This window comes from Schistocerca serialis, chromosome 8 (assembly GCF_023864345.2).
Source record: "Schistocerca serialis cubense isolate TAMUIC-IGC-003099 chromosome 8, iqSchSeri2.2, whole genome shotgun sequence".
Lineage (NCBI taxonomy): Eukaryota > Metazoa > Arthropoda > Insecta > Orthoptera > Acrididae > Schistocerca > Schistocerca serialis.
The window spans coordinates 57916376-57939084 of NC_064645.1; the positions used below are offsets into that span (position 1 = coordinate 57916376).

At 40.2% G+C, this 22709-nt stretch overlaps 1 protein-coding gene across 1 annotated transcript in view; it reads right to left on the reverse strand.

Moving 5' to 3' along the window:
• The window catches only part of LOC126416073 (protein FAM151B), a 362218-nt gene that overhangs the window by 20739 nt on the left and 318770 nt on the right, over nucleotides 1–22709 (reverse strand). The window contains exon 4 of the mRNA XM_050083554.1: nucleotides 13524–13910. Within this exon, the coding sequence (XP_049939511.1) occupies nucleotides 13524–13910 (387 nt within the window). The remainder of the gene's footprint in view (nucleotides 1–13523; nucleotides 13911–22709) is intronic.

Consider the following 22709-nt stretch of genomic DNA (forward strand, 5'->3'; position numbering starts at 1 on the left):
CACCATCATTAAAACATGAAACTGCATCATAAATACCAACAGCAAGTGCTTTTCTTCCAACAAAAATGGTTTTTGACAATCCTTCCCATACACATTGGTTAAAACTTTCATTTGGGCTTTGCTTATCGCGATGAAGATATTTCTTCAATAAGTTTTCATTTGCAAGGTCCTTTGTTTCATGTATGACAATCTCTGGAGCAAATATAAACATTTGAATTCTACAGAGAGAAATACACTTACATATGACAGAAGAAGCTGTTCAAAGGGGTGTGGCACTGTATCTTGGTACACGTAAGACTAAATAATGTGCCTTGTAATCTCTCAAATATGTATGTTTTATACATCAAACTATTCAGGAAGATGTGGACTACAAAATAGGCATATATTTGTAAAACTGTTTTTTTTTTTTTTTTTTTTTTTTTTTTTTTTTTTTTTTTTTTTTTTTTTTTTTTTTTTCCATTCTACTCCCCTTAACTTATCTTCTAAGATAAGTCACAGGGTCAGTATTGCCTCGTGTGTTCTTACATTTCTATGGGATCCAAACTGATGTTCCCCAAGGTTGGCTTCTACCAATTTTCCATTCAACTGTAAAGAATTTGTGTTAGTGTTTTGCAACTGTGACTTATTAAACTGGTAGTCCAGTAAGTTTCGCACCTGTCAGCACCTGCTTTCTTTGGAACTGGAATTATTATATTCTCCTTGAAGTCAGAGGGTATTTCGCCTGTCTCATACATCTTGCTCACCAAATGGAAGAGTTTTGTCATGGCTGACTCACCCAAGGCTATCAATAGTTTTAACAGAATGTTGTCTACTCTTGGGGCCTTTCAATGCTGTGTCAAATTCTTCATGCAGTATCATACCTCCTACCTCATCTTCATTTACATCCTCTTCCATTTCCATAATATTTCCCTCAAGTACATTGCTCTTGTATATACCCTCTACATACTCCTCCCACCTTCCTACTTTCCCTTCTTTGCTTAGGACTGATTTTACATCTGAGATGTTAATATTCATACAGATGGTTCTCTTTTCTCCAAAGATCTCTTTAATTTTCCTGTAGGCAGCATCTATCTTACCCCCAGTGATATAAGTTTCTGCATCCTTACATTTGTCCTCTAGCCATTCCTGCTTAGCCATTTTAGACTTTTCCTGTCGATCTCTTTTTGAGATGTTTGTATACTTTTCCACCTGCTTCACTTACTGCATTTTTATATTTTCTCCTTCATCAATTAAATTCAATACCTCTTGTGTTACCTAAGAATTTTACTAGCCTTTTTCTTTTTACCCGCTTGATCCTCTGCTGCCTTCACTATTTCATCTCTCAAGGCTACCCATGCTGCTTCTACTGTATTCCTTTCCCCTTTTCTTGTCAATCATTCCCTAATATTCCCTCAATGAATTCTTCTTAAATGTTGTGAGGTCAGGTGTAGATATAACAGCTTATCTAGACAATGTGATCCAAACACATATTTCAATATCTTTGAAAAAAGTCACCCAAAGGGATGTGGAAAATGAAATTTTGTATTTGAGAAACAAAACCTCTTCTGGGTGGGACAGAATACCCATATCTGTAAACAAGAGTGTGTATAACATCATTTCACAACCACTGTCAGTTATCATAAACCAATATTTTGAGCAAGGATGTTTTCCAAATGTATTAAAATATGTTGAGATAAAATCATATTAAAAAAAAATGATCAATGGAAGATATGGGGAATTACCACCCTATCTCTCTTCTGCCAGTAGTTTCTAAAGTGTTTGAAAAGGTTGCAGCAAAACAAATTCAAAAATGTCTTACTGTAAATGACATAATTTTTAGAAACCAGCTCAGACTCCAACAAGTAAAAGTCACTGTAACTGTAACAACAAGTTTTCTCAGAAGACATGCTCCTCAGCAGATAAGGGTAGAAAATTCACAGGAATATTCTGTGATCTTACAAAAACTTTAGTTTTAGTGAGCCATTCCCTACTTCTTACACAAATCACATATAACATGGAATCAGAGACACTGCTTTACAATAATTCATCACTTGCTTAACAGATAGGAAACAAAGAGTAATTATAACTTTTAATTCAAGAAATGATCCCTCAAACTACAAAACAACTGGCCAAGACGTCCCTTAGGGTTTGATATTGTGCCCCAACTCATTCCTCCTCTACATAAATGACCTACCACTTGCTACTGACACTCATTCAGTTTTATTTGCTGACAATACGTCAGCTCTAATTGAAAATGAGGTGCCTGATAAAATTCTGGAAAGTGTCATAAATACTGTACAGAAACTGGAATCTTGGTTCCATCAAAATGGATTGAAACTAAATGCAACTAAAACCAAAATGATGCAATATGAAGATAAATTATTAGAACAAAGTGACTTGCAATGGTCAGGCTATCACAGAAGCAAATCACATGAAGTTCTTAGGCCTAAATATTGATAAAAATTTAAATTAGAAGTCACATATAGACTGCTTAGCAAACAAATTTAACAGCCTAGCTTTTGCAGTGTATATTTTGCCATGTGCCACAAGCATAGACATAAAAAAGAAAGTCTATCACTCTTGCTATGTGTCAAGTATTCATAATGGCATAATTTTCTTGGGAAATTCAGCAATGAGACTCTTTGCATAAAAAAAAAAAAAAAGAAGCAATGGAACATGTACATTGCCAAACAAGGGGAATAATGTTGACCACTGTTGAAGAATCTAAAAATGCTACCTATTCCTTTCCTTTACATACATCAAGTATTTTCGTTCTTATATAAAAGTTAACATAAATTTAACTCTTTCCATTTCATCCACAACTACAGTATTCACTATGGAGAGAATTTTAAATTCCCAGCATACCATTTAAAACTCTATGCCCAAACACCAGAGTGTACAGGGTTAAAAATTTACAAGAAAACAAAATGCATTAACATATTTAACATGGAGTTAGGTTCACATAAAAGATTATTTTATACTGTCTGGCAGAAAAGTGTTACTATCCTACTGGAGAGTTTCTTGAGGACAGTTTTATAATTTGAACAAGGAAATTATACATTACTTTCATACAGTGGAAACAGCAGTACATAATTGTGTAGCAATAACTCAGAAACATATAAAAAAATAATGTAAAAATCCTAATTCATCTCCAATACATGAAATCAACAGTGATTTGAAATTGTATGTTACGTGATGAATACATCTTTTATCTCTCTATATCTGAAAGATAAATCTGGATAAGAATTATAAAATTAGTCACTACAGTTATTGCTGATAGTGGATATTTTCAGGATAGCTTCATCTGGCATGAATTAATTATCATACCGGTACATGAAAATAATATATAAGAATAGTAACACAGGTAACAAGAAAAGATTAAATGAAAGTAATGGAAGGAGGGAAGATCATACAGTAGAGGCACTGATTGTTCAATGAGCATATAAAAAAGATTCAAATTGTGGTTGAGCTTTCAGTAAGCATCCTTCTTCAGGCCAAGTTGACTAACAGAAATACAGATACACACAAGCACAGCAACAATTTCAATCTCTTTTGTATACATATCATCCACTCAATTCCCTACCTACATGGTGAGTCCTACATTTACTTTTCCCACTATTTGTATTCCACCCAGTACTATCCAGCAACATCTTAAATGATGATATACACTCAGTAACCTAAAAACAACACATCACAAAGGAATTATTGAAATGGGATGGAAGCCAGTAGCTGGATGTACATGCACAGACAAACAAATGATAACAATTTCAGAAAAACACAAAGAGCATCACAAATTCAGTAAGTCAGTAATGCATTAGTTCACCCCTCACGCTTATGCAACCTATTATTGAGTTTGATGTTGATGGAACTGCTGAATGTCCTCCTGAGGGATATCATCACATACTCTGTCCAATTGGCATGTTAGATCATCAAAATCCTGAGACAGTTGGATCGCCTCAGCCATAATGCTTCATATGTTCTCAACTGGGGAGAGATCCGGTGATCTTGATGGCCAAGATAGGGTTCAGCAAGCACAAAGACCAGCAGTAGAAACTCTTTTCATGTGCAGATGAGCATTATCTTCATGAAATGTAAGCTCAGGATGGCTCTCCATGAAGGGCAACAAAATGGGACATAGAATATCATTGGAGTACTGCTGTGCTGTAAGGCTGCCATGGATGACAACCAAGTCATGCTGCAATGAAAAAGAAATGGAACCACAGACCATCATTCCTGGTTGTCAGACTGTATGGCTGGCGGCAGTCAGTTTGGTATCCCACCATAGAGCAAGTAATGTATAGATGTCTGTCAGACAAAAATGCAGATACCAAATCCACTGCCTCTGAGATTTATTATCATAACCAAAAATGCAAGTCACACGGGAAATTGCAGTCTTCAGAAGGCATCCATCACATTTGTATTCCTTCTTTCCATCTCTTCCTGCACCCTCTCTATCTCTCCACTCCCTACTCCCCTGTCTCTCTGTGTCAGTCTCCTCCTGCCTCCTCTATGTTTGTTGATCTAATACTCTCCTCCTTCTTCATCTGGACATATGACCTATTCCAAATGGTTCCTGAGATAGAACACATTGATTTTATGTTGTTATTTATTTTGTTTATTATTCAGTACATTGTCAGATTTACACTTGCACAATAGTTACTAAACACTACAACATGATTTTTGCAAAATATCATCTGAAATCCCTTTACACTAACATCCTTAATGCCCATGGCCTTACCACTATTGACAACTACCTTTACCAACGCCCGACAGATTCTAAACTGACAACCTCCTTCCTAGTCACCATGACCAATTATATCCTCACCCACAATTACTTCTCCTTTGAAGGTATTACATATAAACAAATCTGGGGTACAGCTATGGGCACCTACATAGCACCATCCTATGTCAACCTATTCACAGGCCATCTAGAGAAATCCCTCCTAAACACCCAGAATCCTAAAACCCTTACCTGGTTCAGATTCACTGATAACATCTTTGCAATCTGGAATGAGTATGAAGACATTCTATTCACATTCCTCAGAACTTCAACAGCTTCTCCCCAATTTGCTTCACCTGGTCCTACTTAACCCAAGAAGCCATCTCCCTAGATGTTGACAACCAACTCAAAGATGACTACATCAGTACCTCTGTCCACATGAAACCTATAGCTCAACTCCGACAGCTGCCACTCGTATCATACCCAGAAGTACCTTCCATACAGCCTAGCCATACGTGGCCATCACATCTGCAGTGACAGCGGTCCCTCTTGAAATATACTGCAAGTCTCACTGATGCCTTTATAGACCACAATTATCCTCCCAACCTTGTACAGAAACAAATCTCCCATGCCTTATCTTTCCAGTCACCCCCCAAAGTCTCACCATCCAGCCACAGAGGAATGTAACTCAGTACCACCCATGACTGGAACAACTAAATTCCATTCTCCACCAGGTTTTCAACTACCTCTCATCATGCCCTGAAATGAGAAATATCCTGTCACTATCCTTACCACCCATCCCACAGCGGTATTCTGTCATCCACCGAACCTACACAATATGCTCGTCCATTACTACACAACCCCTGCTCCCAACCCCTTACCTTGTGGTTCATATCCCTGTAATAGACTTAGATGCAAGACCTGTCCCATACATCCTCCTGCCACCACCTACTCCTGTCTGGTCACAAACATCACCTATTCCATCAAAGGCAGGGCCACCTGTGAAACCAACCATATGATCTGCAAGCTAAGCTGCAGCCACTGCACTGCATTGTGTGTGGGCATGACAACCAACAAGCTGTCTGTCTGCATGAGTGGCCACTGACAAACTGTGGCCAAGAAACAACTGGACCACTCTGTTGCTGAGAATGCCACCCAACACGACATTCTTCACTTCAATGACTGCTTCACAGCCTGTGCCATATGGATCCTTCCTACCAACACCAACTTTTCTGAATTGCACAGTTTGGAACTCTCCCTGCAATGTATCCTACGTTCCCATAACCCTTGTGGTCTCAATCTTCGTTAATCATTGTCCTCACCCATTTAGCCGCTTCCCTGTTCCCATTCCAACACTACACAGCCCTCTATTCCAGTAAAACATCCAGTCTTTTTACTTCACTTATTTTCCTCTGTCTTCCCCCCCTCTCTTCCTCCACCCTTCCCTCCATCTAACTTTCCAGCTGCACCTAGCTGCCCTACCCTCTCCCCACCTCGTCCCTGCATGCTCCCCTGCAGTATACTTCACCATCCTCCACTCCCTACCCTGCTACCATTCCCCTTTCCTGCCCTGGCCTCCTCCTTAGCCCCACTCAGTTGCCTCTCCCATCATGCACTGCTGCTAATGCTCGTAGTCAGGCATCAGCTGCCAGAGTCTGTGGTCAGGTGGGTGTGAGTTACGTTTATGTTTGTGTGTGTGTGTGTGTGCGTGTGTGTCATCTATTTATGACAAAGGCCTTGTGGGCCAAAAGCTTACTTTTTGACAGTATTTTTGTTGTGCTGGTCTGTGACTCAGCATCTCCACTATATACTGAGTAGCAACAATCCTTTTCATAATAATGCAACTGAAAAATATCTGTTTTTGACACATAATCATACCCATCACATAACAGCTATTGTACAGTTCACAATAAATATCTGAATATCCCAACATTAACTTCAATTTATCGGCACACTCTCAGTAAAATATGTTGTGTTGCTTGTCAGAGTGCCTCACCACCCTCAAGACTTCATCTAACTCCTTAAACAAAAATCTAATGGTGTAAGGTCTGGTGACCTTGGTGGACAGTTAATTGTACTGTTATGATCAAGCCATCGATTAAGCAAGTGTGGTTGAGATGTTTCCTCACACATCTGATAGAATATGGATGGGTTCTGCCATGCTGGAAGTAAACTTCAGTCTGTGTGGCCAAAGGTTTTCAACAAATGAATTTTCCAAAAAATGCAAGTAATTCTATTCCATAATTCACTCTTCTAACAAGCCTGGACCTATGAACACATTACCAACCATGCTGCACCAAACACTGATCAAGAAATGAGATTGGAAATTGATGTCCATTGTTGTATGTGGATTTTCTTGCAGCCATTGATGATAAGTACCTGAGTTATTGATTCCATTATCTCTAAATCTGGCTTTATCAATGAATATCATTAATGGAAATAAATGACAAAATCAACACAAAACTTAAGATGTGTGGCATTGTCCCCAATGTGAACATTGTGGACACACTGTATATGAATTGGGTAAAAGTTGCATGTAACGTTCACCATAAATGTATTTGTGGGGCACTACATTCTCCAAAAGTCACTATGTGCTGGTAGTAGGACTAAGCTGCACCATTTCAACAATGTGTTGCTTTTCCTGCACAGGTTGTTGAACTACATGTTCAGATAAAAATTGGAAACATGGAAGAATACCAACTTGACATAATGCACTGAAAATTCTAAGAAACACTGTATGCTCAGGAATATGATGTGTATGAAAGTGCTGATGATATTCTTCAACAGCAGCAGGAGTACTATTATCTCAGAAGGCATAAACATAAACCATATCTGCATATTCTTCATTAGTGTAGATATGTGGCGTTTTAACCAGTGTGTGTACAAACACGGTTAACTGATGTTTCTCTCTGATAAACTCTCATTGCCCCACATGACTTCCCTCACAATACAGCATGGATGGCTGCACACTGAATGGTCTTGGCAGGAGATAATTCAAAGAAGTTGGAACCAATTATGTAGGTTGGTCTAGAATAAAATGTCAAAAGAGCTTGTATGTGTGCACCACTTGCACAAAAACAAATGTAAATTAAATGTGTTCTGTCTTAGAAACCATCAGAAATTAGGTTTATATCCATACAAAGTTTCTTGCTTCATAGAGTTTTCCTGTAATATCCCCGAATGTCAATCATTTCACCTGGGACACCAGTACAAGGAGGAATAAGACTACTGGTCAGGTGACTACAGGGTTATAAACACAACATCAAATAGGGGTAATGCAGGAGTAGGTTTAATAATGAATAGGAAAATAGGAATGCGGGTAAGCTACTACAAACAGCATAGTGAACGCATTATTGTGCCCAAGATAGATACGAAGCCCACACCTACTACAGTAGTACAAGTTTATATGCCAACTAGCTCTGCAGATGACGAAGAAATTGAAGAAATGTATGATGAAATAGAAGAAATTATTCAGATTGTGAAGGGAGACGAAAATTTAATAGTCATGGGTGACTGGAAATCGAGTGGAGGAAAAGGGAGAGAAGGACACATAGTAGGTGAATATGGATTGGGGCTAAAAAATGAAAGGGGAAGCCGCCTGGTAAAATTTTGCACAGAGCACAACATAATCATAATTAACACTTGGTTTAAGAATCATGAAAGAAGGTTGTATACATGGAAGAACCCTGGAGATACTAAAAGGTATCAGATAGATTATATAATGGTAAGACAGAGATTTAGGAACCAGGTTTTAAATTGTAAGACATTTCCAGGGGCAGATGTGGACTCTGACCACAATCTATTGGTTATGACCTGTAGATTAAAACTGAAGAAACTGCAAAAAGGTGGGAATTTAAGGAGATGGGACCTGGATAAACTAAAAGAACCAGAGGTTGTACAGAGATTCAGGGAGAGCATAAGGGAGCAATTGACAGGAATGGGGGAAATAAATACAGTAGAAGAAGAATGGGTAGCTTTGAGGGATGAAGTAGTGAAGGCAGCAGAGGATCAAGTAGGTAAAAAGACGAGGGCTAGTAGAAATCCTTGGGTAACAGAAGAAATATTGAATTTAATTGATGAAAGGAGAAAATATAAAAATGCAGTAAATGAAGCAGACAAAAAGGAATACAAACGTCTCAAAAATGAGATTGACAGGAAGTGCAAAATGGCTAAGCAGGGATGGCTAGAGGACAAATGTAAGGATGTAGAGACCTATCTCACTAGGGGTAAGATAGATACCGCCTACAGGAAAATTAAAGAGACCTTTGGGGATAAGAGAACGACTTGTATGAATATCAAGAGCTCAGATGGAAACCCAGTTCTAAGCAAAGAAGGGAAAGCAGAAAGGTGGAAGGAGTATATAGAGGGTCTATACAAGGGCAATGTACTTGAGGACAATATTATGGAAATGGAAGAGGATGTAGATGAAGATGAAATGGGAGATATGATACTGCGTGAAGAGTTTGACAGAGCACTGAAAGACCTGAGTCGAAACAAGGCCCCCGGAGTAGACAACATTCCATTGGAACTACTGACAGCCTTGGAAGAGCCAGCCCTGACAAAACTCTACCATCTGGTGAGAAGATGTATGAAACAGGCGAAATACCCTCAGACTTCAAGAAGAATATAATAATTCCAATCCCAAAGAAAGCAGGTGTTGACAGATGTGAAAATTACCGAACTATCAGTTTAATAAGTCACAGCTGCAAAATACTAACACGAATTCTTTACAGATGGATGGAAAAACTAGTAGAAGCCAACCTCGGAGAAGATCAGTTTGGATTCCGTAGAAACACTGGAACACGTGAGGCAATACTGACCTTACAACTTATCTTAAAAGAAATATTAAGGAAAGGCAAACCTACATTTCTAGCATTTGTAGACTTAGAGAAAGCTTTTGACAATGTTGACTGGAATACTCTCTTTCAAATTCTAAAGGTGGCAGGGGTAAAATACAGGGAGCGAAAGGCTATGTACAATTTGTACAAAAACCAGATGGCAGTTATAAGAGTCGAGGGACATGAAAGGGAAGCAGTGGTTGGGATGGCAGTAAGACGGGGTTGTATCCTCTCCCTGATGTTGTTCAATCTCTATATTGAGCAAGCAGTAAAGGAAACAAAAGAAAAATTCGGAGTAGGTATTAAAATTGATGGAGAAGAAACAAAAACTTTGAGGTTCGCCGATGACATTGTAATTCTGTCAGACACAGCAAAGGACTTGGAAGAGCAGTTGAATGGAATGGACAGTGTCTTGAAAGGAGGATATAAGATGAACATCAACAAAAGCAAAACAAGGATAATGGAATGTAGTCTAATTAAGTTGGGTGATGCTGAGGGAATTAGATTAGGAAATGAGGCACTTAAAGTAGTAAAGGAGTTTTGCTATTTGGGGAGCAAAATAACTGATGATGGTCGAAGTAGAGAGGATATAAAATGTAGGCTGGCAATGGGAAGGAAAGCGTTTCTGAAGAAGAGAAATTTGTTAACATCTAGTATTGATTTAAGTGTCAGGAAGTCATTTCTGAAAGTATTCGTATGGAGTGTAGCCCTGTATGGAAGTGAAACATGGACGATAAATAGTTTGGACAAGAAGAGAATAGAAGCTTTTGAAATGTGGTGCTACAGAAGAATGCTGAAGATTAGATGGGTAGATCACATAACTAATGAGGAAGTATTGAATAGGATTGGGGAGAAGAGAAGTTTGTGGCACAACTTGACCAGAAGAAGGGATCGGTTGGTAGGACATGTTCTGTGGCATCAAGGGATCACCAATTTAGTATTTGAGGGCAGCGTGGAGGGTAAAAATCGTAGAGGGAGACCAAGAGATGAATACACTAAGCAGATTCAGAAGGATGTAGGTTCCAGTAGGTACTGGGAGATGAAAAAGCTTGCACAGGATAGAGTAGCATCGACAGCTGCATCAAACCAGTCTCAGGACTGAAGACCACAACAACAACTATAAAGTGCCATTAAAAGATTATGACAATAGTTCTCAGACACAGGTACAACTAGATTGAGTACATGAAGACCGTGTTCTTGATAAAGAGCAGTTAGTGTGCATGCTAGGCATCCAGCAGTGGGAGTTCTGCTTGCATCAGTACATAAATTGGACTGTTTACTGCATCTTCAGCAACATGAATGGATGACTGTCCTCTTCGTATGTGAATCCTGTTTTTATTTTCAGAATAATCTTCTTCTGGGGGCACAGTAGCAGGTGTAATAGAGTAGCAAGTACTGTGGAAAGAGACCAGCTGATGGCAGTCTGCTTTGGGAAGGTAAGAGGTTTGTTTGCCACAAAAAGCTTCTCAATTTTTTTCATGGCCAGAGGTACATTGTCAACAGCCACAGGTACAGGTACAGGCCTCATGCATGGCTCTGCAGAGGTGAAGCTGGGCAGGACAGTCAGTTTTTGGGTGACAGTCAATATGTGTGTCCAGTTACACTAGTGAATGAATTTCTTGCAAATCAAGATATACCTTGCATGACATAACCCAATGGGATTTGTTTAGAGTTTGTCTCAGATACATTGTGAACACATATGCGTCCTGCCATGAAAGAGCCTTCCAGTATTGACCAACTAATTCTCAGGAATACATTTAACTGTCAACACAGTTTCCAGACGATTTCTCTCACAGCAATCTGTATTGCCAACAAGTGTGAGTAACAAATATGTTATTGTGTGTTTTGTTATTAAGAGATTTTTTTCCCTGCAGGTCTTTGGTTTCAAAGTGTTTTTAATGACATGATTAAATTTTATCTTATTTCACTTTTGCAAAAGTACTCACGACTATCAAGTAGTTCAGAAAAGAAATCTCCAAATGGTCCTATAATGCTATTTCAAAAATTTTTTTCTTTGTGATTAGTTTCCATGATAGACCCTCATCAGATCAATCTACATAATGAATTATGTGAAGGCACAAGATATATACTTGTATGCATAGTACACTACTAGCCACTAAAATTGCTACACAAAGAAGAAATGCAGATGATAAATGGGTATTCAATGGACAAATATATTATACTAGAACTGACATGTGATTACATTTTCACGCAATTTGGGTGAATAGATCCTGAGAAATCAGTACCCAGAACAACCACCTCTGGCCGTAATAATGGCCTTAATATGCCTGGGCATTGAATTACACAGAGCTTGGATGGCGTGTACAGGTACAGCTGCCCAGGCAGCTTCAACACGATACCACAGTTCATCAAGAGTAGTGACTGGCGTATTGCGACGAGGCAGTTGCTCGGCCACCATTGACCAGACATTTTCAATTGGTGGGAGATCTGGAGAATGTGCTGGCCAGGGCAGCAGTTGAACATTTTCTGTATCCAGAAAGGCCCCTACAGGACCTGCAACATGTGGTCGTGCATTATCCTGCTGAAATGTACGGTTTTGCAGGGATCGAATGAAGGGTAGAGCCATGGGATGTAACACATCTGAAATGTAACGTCCACTGTTCAAAGTGCCATCAATGTGAACAAGAGGTGACCGAGATATGTAACCAATGGCACCCCATACCATCACGTCAGGTGATACGCCAGTATGGCAATGACAAATACACGCTAATGTGCATTCACCACGATATTGCCAAACATGGATGCAACCGCCATGATGCTGTAAACAGAACCTAGATTCATCCAAAAAAATGACGTTTTGACATTCGTGCACCCAGGTTCGTCGTTGAGTACACCATCGCAGGCGCTCCTGTCTGTGATACAGCATCAACGGTAACCGCAGCCATGGTCTCCGAGCTGATATTCCATGATGCTGCAAATGTTGTTGAACTGTTCATGCAGATGGTTGTTGTTTTGCAGACGTCCCCATTTGTTGACTCAGGGATTGAGATGTGGCTGAAAGATCCGTTACAGCCATGTGGATAAGATGCCTGTGATCTGGACTGCTAGTGATATGAGGCTGTTTGTATCCAGCACGACATTCTGTATTACCCTCCTGAACCCACCAATTCCATATTCTGCTAACAGTCATTGGATCTTGACCAATGCGAGCAGCAATGTCGCGATACGATAAACCGCAATCATGATAGGCTACAATCCGACCTTTATCAAAGTCGGAAACATGATGGTACGCATTTCTCCTCCTTACACGAGGCATCACAACAACGTTTCACCAGGCAACACCAGTCAACTGCTGTTTGTGAATGAGAAATCTGTTATAAACTTTCCTCATGTCAGCACGTTATAGGTGTCTCCACCGACACCAACCTCGTGTGAATGCTCTGAGAAGCTAATCATTTGCATATCACAGCATCTTCTTCCTGTCGGTTAAATTCCACGTCTGTAGCACATCATCTTCATGGTGTAGCAATTTTAATGGCCAGTAGTGTAATAAAAAGATGTGGACATACTTGTAATACACATTAAAATAAGAGTATAAATACACAGTATTATAAGTATAGAGCAGTAGTGCAGTCCACTGAGATCATGCATGTCTCACGTCAGTAAAGTATTCATTTTACTGTAGGCCTATACACTTATGTTTATATTAATAAAGTACTGACACTCGTTATGCATCAGATGATGTCTGAGGAAAAGAGACTTGTTACTGAAAAGAGATGTAGAGGGATAAAATTACAGGAAATTATAGAACACATTATATGGTACCATTTCATTGTCTTTTGGGCATACAGGTAGAACAGCGATATTTTTTCCTTCAATATTTTAGCTGTTAACCATGTAGCCATCTTGAAGACAATTCAGTTACGGAATTAAAACAACTTTACACAATAGTATAGTACCTAGTAAAGATTAACATGTGACCAGAGGAGTCAAAAACACCTAAAAAGAATAAAGTAGCGCGTTACCTTTGTGACAAGGTTTCTGAGTGGTTCAGGATCGACCTTATCTGTATCACCAGTCCATAAGGTAAGTGTGGAATTTTTGAGATTTGAATCCAGCCATTCAACCAGTTTCTCAGAGCAGCGGCCAGCATAAATAGCTCTCACAGCCAGTGTAACATTATCGGAGTTGTTCAGGTTGTACTTCTGTAGGTAGGCCAACATATTCTTGAAGTGCTCTTGAGTGTAGCAAGAGTCACCAGAGGAAACCTTGGTAGTCCAGCCCACTGATAGGCCAACTGATGGAAAGAGGATGCTGGATTCATTCAGAAACACATCTGGGTTCACATTCTCTTTATCAGCACCCACTGGGCCCACCAGGATGTCTGCATTCAGCCACAATGGATATGGTTTCTGCAAAAAAATCAGATGTTGGGGTCAAGCAAGCATCACTTGTCAACCACACAATACTATTATTCACTTACACACTTCTTCATAGCTCAGCTCACTAACAGATGTTAGTACAAAGGCACGCAAGCATGAAGTAGCTTGTTAAAATTCTGTGACAGAAGAAACTTTCTTCAACGAGTGTGAGACACTCGAATGAGACTGAGGTAATAAACTTTTAACAAATATTTTATCATGTCAAATTTAAGGCTTTAACATTTAAACTGAATTTATTTTGGTCTGTTTTGATAATGGTGTCGATAAGCATTATGATGTGCCCCTTAAACCCATCATCATCATCATCATCATCATCATTATCGTCTTCTTTATTTCTTCTTAAGCACTAGAAGGAGGAAGAGTATAATCACCTTTATCATTATCAAATGATGATGACAGTAATGATGATGATGATGATGATGACGATGATGACAGAATACAATATTATTCTGGTGATCTGGTCATTGGATGGGAAGAGTTATTTCAGTCTCCCTCTCGGTGTTTAATGAGTGACTGCTACTACAGTATAAACGACTACCTTCACCGACCTAGTTGCAGGTAATTATATTCATGTACTATGTTGATACTATATACTATAGTCAATGTCAATAGTATTTTCAGTCAAATGTTTGTTATGATCCGAATTAGTAATTTGGACAGAAGTGTTGCAACTATTGTGTGTTTTTATTTAAATCTTAACAATAATACATGAAAAATATCTTTCATGCAATTAATCAAAGTTGTATGCACTGTTTTAATGTACAATTGTGTAGGGTACTGTGCATCCTTGTATTTGTAGGATACTATATATACAATTTAATTTTATATACTATGTATTTTCTGATGAAATCCATGCAATTTAAATTGTCTCTGGGTAAATAAACTACTACTACTACTACTACTACTACTTCTTCTACTACTAACACGACATATTTTATGGATATTAATGACAAAGAAATTCTAAATTATTCTTAATGCAAAAATTAACATGTAATGCATGGAAATCATTTGCACAATGCAAAAACTGTGTTATGCTTCGTGTGTAGTGGAATAAATATGTCGAACACATCATTTAAACCTAGTTTATTGTTAATGTCACAGTAAACACACAAAACAGCAATATGATAGAGTTAAGCTTGTGAGAAGAGTTGATCTTGCAACACTCAGTATTAAATAATCTTATTAATTGTTTTTATAATGGAAAACTGGTGTATGATGTGTCAGTTAGTAAGCACTTAACAGAAGCTTGACAACAGTAAGCACTCAGAATAAGTATTCTATTTCCACAAAACAAAAACACCCTGCATCACGTATCCTCATTCATTTCTTTGGTTAGTTACCTCAATCAAATATTTTCATAAGTGCACGTGTTCGTACACTGAGAGAACATTGACGGAGCTGCTGTCCCAATCAGAATGGCTGCTACCCTTCACTGTGATTGGCAGCAGCCTCATTGCTCAAGTAAGCTGCTGCACCATTGGGACTGCAGAGCTCCCAAACGGGCAGCAGCAGCTACACCACTATGTTACATTATTACTGACACCGCATATTCATGTTAACACTGTCCCACTTAGGAATGGATGCACAACTATTTGGAAGACCAGAGCCCCAGAAGAAGATATGGCTGTTAACCAATGTATTGGAGAGGACTGGTTACTATTCGGTAGAAGAGCTCGCACAAAAGTAGGAGAGACTTTGCACTAAGATGTAGGTATGTCATAGTAACAGCAGCCAGCACAACTGTTCCACAAATCTTCTCTTGGTGTATAGATGGATATTTCCTCAAAAAGGGTGGGTATTTTACGCACTCTGCATTTTCTGAGTGAGTATAACTACCCACTACACTCATATCAACTGACAGTTCTGCTGCTATGTAAACTATGTCACATGATTATGTGGTCACCATATGAAATATCTGTGATTGTGAGTCTGCTGTGATCCAAGTAGTTAGCTTCCTTATTCATGAGAGAAAACAGGACAATTGTTGTTATTAGTTCAAGGTGGCCATATTCTTCTACACAAAATTTATGCGGTGAGTTCTATGGCATTAGCCATTAGATTTAGTGAACAGCTAGCACCTCTGTCAATTGGAGAGTTATTCAGGAAATACAAGGAGGTGATTGGTGAACAATACCTCTGACTTTGAGGAATCAAATGACTTCAACCAGTACTAACTGCTTCCTGGTCTTTGCCACCTTTAGGCTTCAGAAAACACTAAATTCAGGGAAGATGCATCCACAAAAGCAGAAGAGATGCAGAGTTAATGATAGATGATTAACTGAGGTGAAATCGTCCCATTGATTAACAAGTGAGATGCAATAAACACAGCTTTCTCTGTCAGATAAGGCTGGCAGCAACTGGCAAGCAGTCAACAGTTGTGAACCTAATCTGATTTCTACCAATCTGGCCACTCCCTTGTCAGCCATATATCTGAAAGTCTTCTGAGTGTCAGCTCTTCATAATACAAACATTTCATTCACCGGGAATGAAGTTCCAAGATAATCAACACTACAGTGGAGCTGTAACAATGAGAAAACTCATTATACCAATCATTATGTCGTCGACAGTTTATAGATAGTAATTTTGTGTCACAATCGACTTTTTATTTAACTAGAAGTTACAAATAGCTGGTGAAATCTACGTTCAGACCACAAATTGTTTCAAGAATCTTAGCACATCATTAGTGACGTTTTTACACTTATCAGATGTGATGTTTTCCATCTGGAACCACTGACTAGTTAGCAAAAAGGATTAGTTCGTGAAACAGCAAACATAAATACATATTTCTGTCTGTGTCCACAGAGTAATATAGCATTTTTCCAACGATTTATTTATTTATTTGTAAAAACATTGCATGACAAAAAGTGAAACACACAAAATGGGAGGAGGAAACGAAATGAAACTATGTCGGATGAGAGGGTATGTGATGTTACTGCAGTGATTACAAAATCGAGCCATATTTACAAAGAACTTGGTAGTATAAACCCACTTGTCAGTATGACATACACCCATTCTGGCGCTGATGCATGCATTAATTCAGATAGGAAGGGTGTAATAAAGCCATTGCATACTCTGGTGAGGAAAGCTAGCCCACAATGTTTGTACTAACTGGTCCTTCATATAGTGGATCCTGGCATGAGATGGAGCTGGCTTCATACATGTGCTATCAGGGACAGATCCGGAAGTCTCGTCAGACATGGGAATCACGCAGACAGCTTTAAGAGACACATGACTTGTGTGGATGAGCAAAGTCCTGTTGAAAAATGGCACTGTGATACTGTCGCATCAGAGATAAAACATGAAGAGAAAGCATGTCTGTGACATACTGTTTTGCCATCAGAGTTCCCTCAATCACTGACAGCTGTGACCTGATCGTACTTGAAGGCTCCCCACACCGTGACGCCAGAAGTAAACAGTGCTGATCCTCTCTGCTGAAGGAGATCGCACTGCAGGTAGCTGCCACTCTCTATGATGATGGTTGTCTGAGGAAGTTTGTGGGTTGGTTGATTTTGGGAGGGGGGGGGGGGGTACCAAACAGCAAGGTCATCAATCTCATTGGATTAGGGAAGGGGGAAGGAAGTCGGCCACGCCCTTTCGAAGGAACCGTCCCAGCATTTGACTGAGGCGATTTAAGGAAATCACGTAAAATCTAAATCAGGATGGCTGGACGCAGGTTTGAACCGTCGTCTGCTGTGGTGCAGAACCGAGATTCATCAGTGAACATAATGCGACGTCACTGATCAGCAGTCCGTGCGTCCCAGTCCCAGCACCGCTCCCAATACAACCGTTTGTGTTGTGGTACTGACGGCATCCTACGCACGGGATGGGGTTTCCCCAGTCCGGCTGCTGCTAGTCTCTGACCATTAGTGCCGCACGACACAGATTATTGCAGTGAATCCATTACTTGTTGTCGGAAGGCAGATACGTATGTGAAAGGGCAACAATGGGTTTGGTGCACGATACGGCAATCCTTCATTATGGTGGTCAGTCTTTCACAGCGGTGGCTCAGCACCTATATATATCACCTGCCATGCCTGGTAAGCACACTAAACAGTAACAACACTAACGCACTCTTGCGGCCATTGCACCTGTCACAGACGATTGCAACTCTAACCGAAGATTGTGTGTATATATAAGAAGTTACATTGACATCTGACTACGTCAATTACGTTTTGAGCCAGTATCGTGCAAGGATGTGAAATTATCAGTATTGAGGGTAAGTTGAGGGCTGTATAGTATCGCGAGAAGTTCTTCCAGACATACAGTCGACACTTCGACAACCGGTCCATCTTCCGTAATGATAACGCACTAGCACAGTGAGCCCAACCCGACGCCTTCCTCCCGGCGGCAGCACCAATCTGTCAACTCGAATGGGCTGGCATATTTGCTGACACGGACCTGACTTAGATGGCTGGATACCAGATGAAACACGCAGTGCGTCGTCGCAGGAACATCCTCGTACACTGGATGACTTCAGGAGGGGCATCATCAGCGAGTGGAACAACAGCAGTGACCGCCTGTCTTGTGGACGGCGTGCCAAGGAGCATTCGAGAAGGTTACAACTCGCTGGGTGGATAACATAGCCTTGTAAGATACCCAGCAGCAGATTTTGATTTCACGTATGTGAACCTTCCAACAGACTACCTTTGTTTTGGTTATCATTTAGTTTTCATTTGACCGTGTCTTTTTTCACTTCATAACGCTTATTCTTTCGTTCCCTGGTCCTCACGGATCTAAATCCACCCATGTTAGCAGATATGCAGTTGTGGAGTCAAACTTCTTTTCTTTTTTGTAGTTTATTTCGAATTTATCATACTACTTCTGAAACCAGACAAATTGTGAGTCACTGAAACAAACGACAGTTATTGATAAATAAAAGTATCAATAAAGTCTTCAGTCAAATGAAACTGTATGGTTACAGCGACCTTTTAAATCGTCAATCATCTATGCTATATACATGCAGACAAACGATGAATGAAAATTTGTACCACAGATGTATACCACGGATAACTGAACGCTGAAAAATCTCAAGAACCATATAGTTTCTTTTGATTAAAGCGCCTCAGCCTGGGTTTCAGGCCAGATTCCCCGTTTAGTTCGATGCTGAGGTGCTATTTCAGTACAGTTGGAGAGTTCCTGTGATGCTGTCCGATTGTATGTGGAATACAAAGTGGGCTGAGGCGCGAATGGGAGTTTGGATTGAGGAGGGAGGCGTGCTAGGGTAGTCCGTGCAAAGCCACTGTGCCAGCGTGGAGTAATGGTTAGCGCATCTGCCTAGAGAGCACGAGGCCCGGGTTCCAACCCTGGCCTGCCTCGTTTCATTCTGTATACAGGCACAATAAAGACTTCGTTGCTGATAAGACGAAAACTGCAATGAAGGTGACATACCCAATATGGCGATGAGAATCCAGAACTGGACTTGCGCAGTGATAAAAAAAAAAAAAAAAAAAAAAAAAAAAAAAAAAAAAAAAAAAAAGAACTGGCTGAGAATTCCTCAAGATGGATGTTCAGGCGCCTGTCTGCAAGTTCGTTCAATTGGTTGCGACTGCCTACAGTTTAACGCAGAAACCGAACCGTGTGTCGTTCCTTGCAGATCTTCACATCACTAAGTGGTGAAGACTAGCGTAAAGGCAGTGAACAGAGTGCGTAGCCGGTCTGGGTTATCGGGAGTAATTCGCTGATACTTTCTTGAGAGTTGAACATTTTCTGTCACGCATGTGGCTGCAACCGAGCTACAGACGCACATCGCCAGCACGAGTTCTTGCAGTGCCTACAAGGCACACCAGCCCGTCGCTTCAGAACAGAAGCTGTTCATTCCAGCAAAAGCTGCTGATAGGATACGCTTTCAGCCTTCTGCTGAATGCACCCGAGGTCTAAAGTCACCTAATCCCATTAGTAACCCGATAGACACAACCGAGATTGAGAAACTTAATGGTTTATGCTTTTCCTTTCAGCACCTTGGTGCCAGTATGGCATCTCTACCTGACCCAGATGATTTTTCCTCCACCCTAGACAAGTTTCCCTCACATCTCTTCGAAGGGGAAAATCGACGCCCATGAAAGACGACAGCAAAGATCGTGTCACAAAAGCAAAACGGAAGAAGATGTCACGATCAGCTTGGACACTGTGTGGTCACCGAGCCACATCTCGCCACCTGCAATTTCCTACAGTTACCTGAAAGCCGTACTCACGAATAAAAAACGTAATTTGCTGTTACCACAAATCAGATATTTCTCTGAATCATACTCCACATTTCATCTGAACCACAGGCGTTGTGTATATGGTACATATACAATCCTCTCAATGTAAATAAGAGCACGAAATTTCAATAAATACACGAGGGGTCTTGCTAAACCTCCCTTAATTGTACGTTACGAGATACACGTATGCATATGCGATAAAACACGCGTACGTTTTTGAGATCAATTGGTCACATGATTTATACCACAGCACATTATCTAGTTCAAGGGACACCCCTTCGTATTACAAATTCATCTTGCCGAAAGCACTATGAGACTGCTAAACGATTTGTTAGGGAAAGATTGCTTATTAATGTTACAATTTTGAGTCACCTTTAATTAAGTCAAAATAGACTGAAATATTGTTTCTTAAAGAAATAATTAGTAATGGAGGGAGGCGTGCTAGCGTAATACGTGCAATTGTGTAAAGTCACTGTGCCGGTGCGGCCCTGTGGTTAGCACATTTGCCTAGTGAGCAGCACACACAGGTTCGAACTGTGGCCGTCGTACAAATTTTCATTCGTCGTTTCATTTTGTACACATACACAATGCAGACTTCATTGCTGATAAGATTAAAAGTGCAATGCAGGTGACATACCCAGTATGGCGACGGGAACCCAAAAACTTAAGTCGGAGTGAGATAGCTCTGCTCCCAGATGCAGAGTTAAAGAAGTGAATGCTTTCTGTGAGGGGTCGAACTCACGACCCTTAGCTTACGAGACCAGTGCTCTAACACTGACCTAAGAACGCCGCGGAGGAAATCCTTGGCTTATTAAGTGATCATACTGGAAGAGTTGTAATGTTATTACCCATCCCTTATGTTCCTCCTGCCCTTGTAGACTGGCAGGAGGCCACTCCCCTGCAGTTCAGTGATAGCTCGCTGTCCTGTTATTATTATCCACCCTTCCCTTATTTTGCTCGACTTAAGAGATGAGAAATGTGCTAGTTTTGAGATGGACTGTGTATATCAGCTGCTTTGACGGTCGGCGTTATATGTGATTAGCCCCTGTGTCGCCAAAATTGCTACGATGCTGCGTGATCTACCAGATAGCAGAACTAAGCCTCGATCTTAAGCTGTAGGAAACCCAAAAGTGTCAGTGTAAGATGGAAGAAAATGCCTCCCACATGTGAGAATGTTAAAATCCTAACGGTACACTGCCGAAGCATTTGCAACAAAGTACCAGAATTTGAAGCGCTCATGAGAAGCAGTGAAAGTCACAAATACTAAGCACAGGAAGCTGGTTGAAACCTGAAATTCACAGCAGCGAGATTTTTCGGGGAAATTTAAATGTGTATCCAAAGGATAGGCTGAAAGGGTACAGTACCGCCCGACATTGAAAATAGGTACAACATTCTTCGTTATTCTTGTCATAACAACATATTTTTTGTAATAACAACTCAATTTCACTTAATACACCGAAGTCGGATACCAGTGTAGGAAAGAATGACAATTTATTTATTTAATTGATCACATGTGCACTCCCACAAAATAAATCCCTACACCCAATTTGGTGAGATCTGTGAAATGAATGAATGTATGGTCGTCTGCTAACCGCAGATAGTGAATGTGCAGTATATAATCATCTTTGAGACGGTCCTTTGGTCACCTTTGGTGGAACCAAAGAGATGAAATTTACCGGAGCTTTGAGCGCCTGAAATGTGGCTGACCAATACGGTAGCAAGGTGCTCCCCAACTTCGGCAGAGGTGCAAGATGACCTGAAGAACGGCCATGTTTCAGCACTCTGCCGCTGGATCTTGTGTTGGTAAGACCTGTCTTAGGTGTGCTCCGTAAAGACAAAAGAGTGGATAGAATGGTATGCATGTGGAATACTCAAGAGTAGTTTGGAATAATAATTGCTCTATTTCAGGAACTTTTGTGGGGAGAATTAAATGTCAGGCAGGTAATATTAAGGGGATCGTAGTAATCTTCGGAAGTGACCGACGGTCACAATGAAACCACGTGTAGTACTAAGTTGAAATACTTGCGAGTTCTAGTGCTACGCTGAAATACCTCCGAGTGCTAAAGTTAAGCTGAATTACTGGCGTGTGTACTATAAGTTGGAAATATTTAAGAAATGGCGTGTGCAGGACTTGAAATTAGAGACGAGTACTTCCACGTGGTGAGTACTGTGTGAGTCTCAATCTGTGTATGAGACAAAGGATAAAGAGAAGTACTCGTACATGGTATCAGTTGAGGACTCGCATGTGTGATGAATATGTTCTTAATATTACTTTGCATGTTATGTTTCCGTGTGACGCTTGATTCAAACTATAATACTCTGACAGAGAAGCAAGGTGAGTCAGCCGTCTATCCAGCAACGCCATTTGGCTTGCATTGCACCGGAAGACGTGCATATATCCTCCAGAGTTCGTAGTAGGAAAGGAAAGTTACGAAGTGGGGCAGTGTCGTGTGGAACTGGGATGAATATTAATTGAAGTGGGAAAGCTGAAAGTGATGTGATTATAACGTTGTGACTATTCTTGGTGTTGTATTGTATGTTGCCAGTGTGATGTATTTCATGTAATATA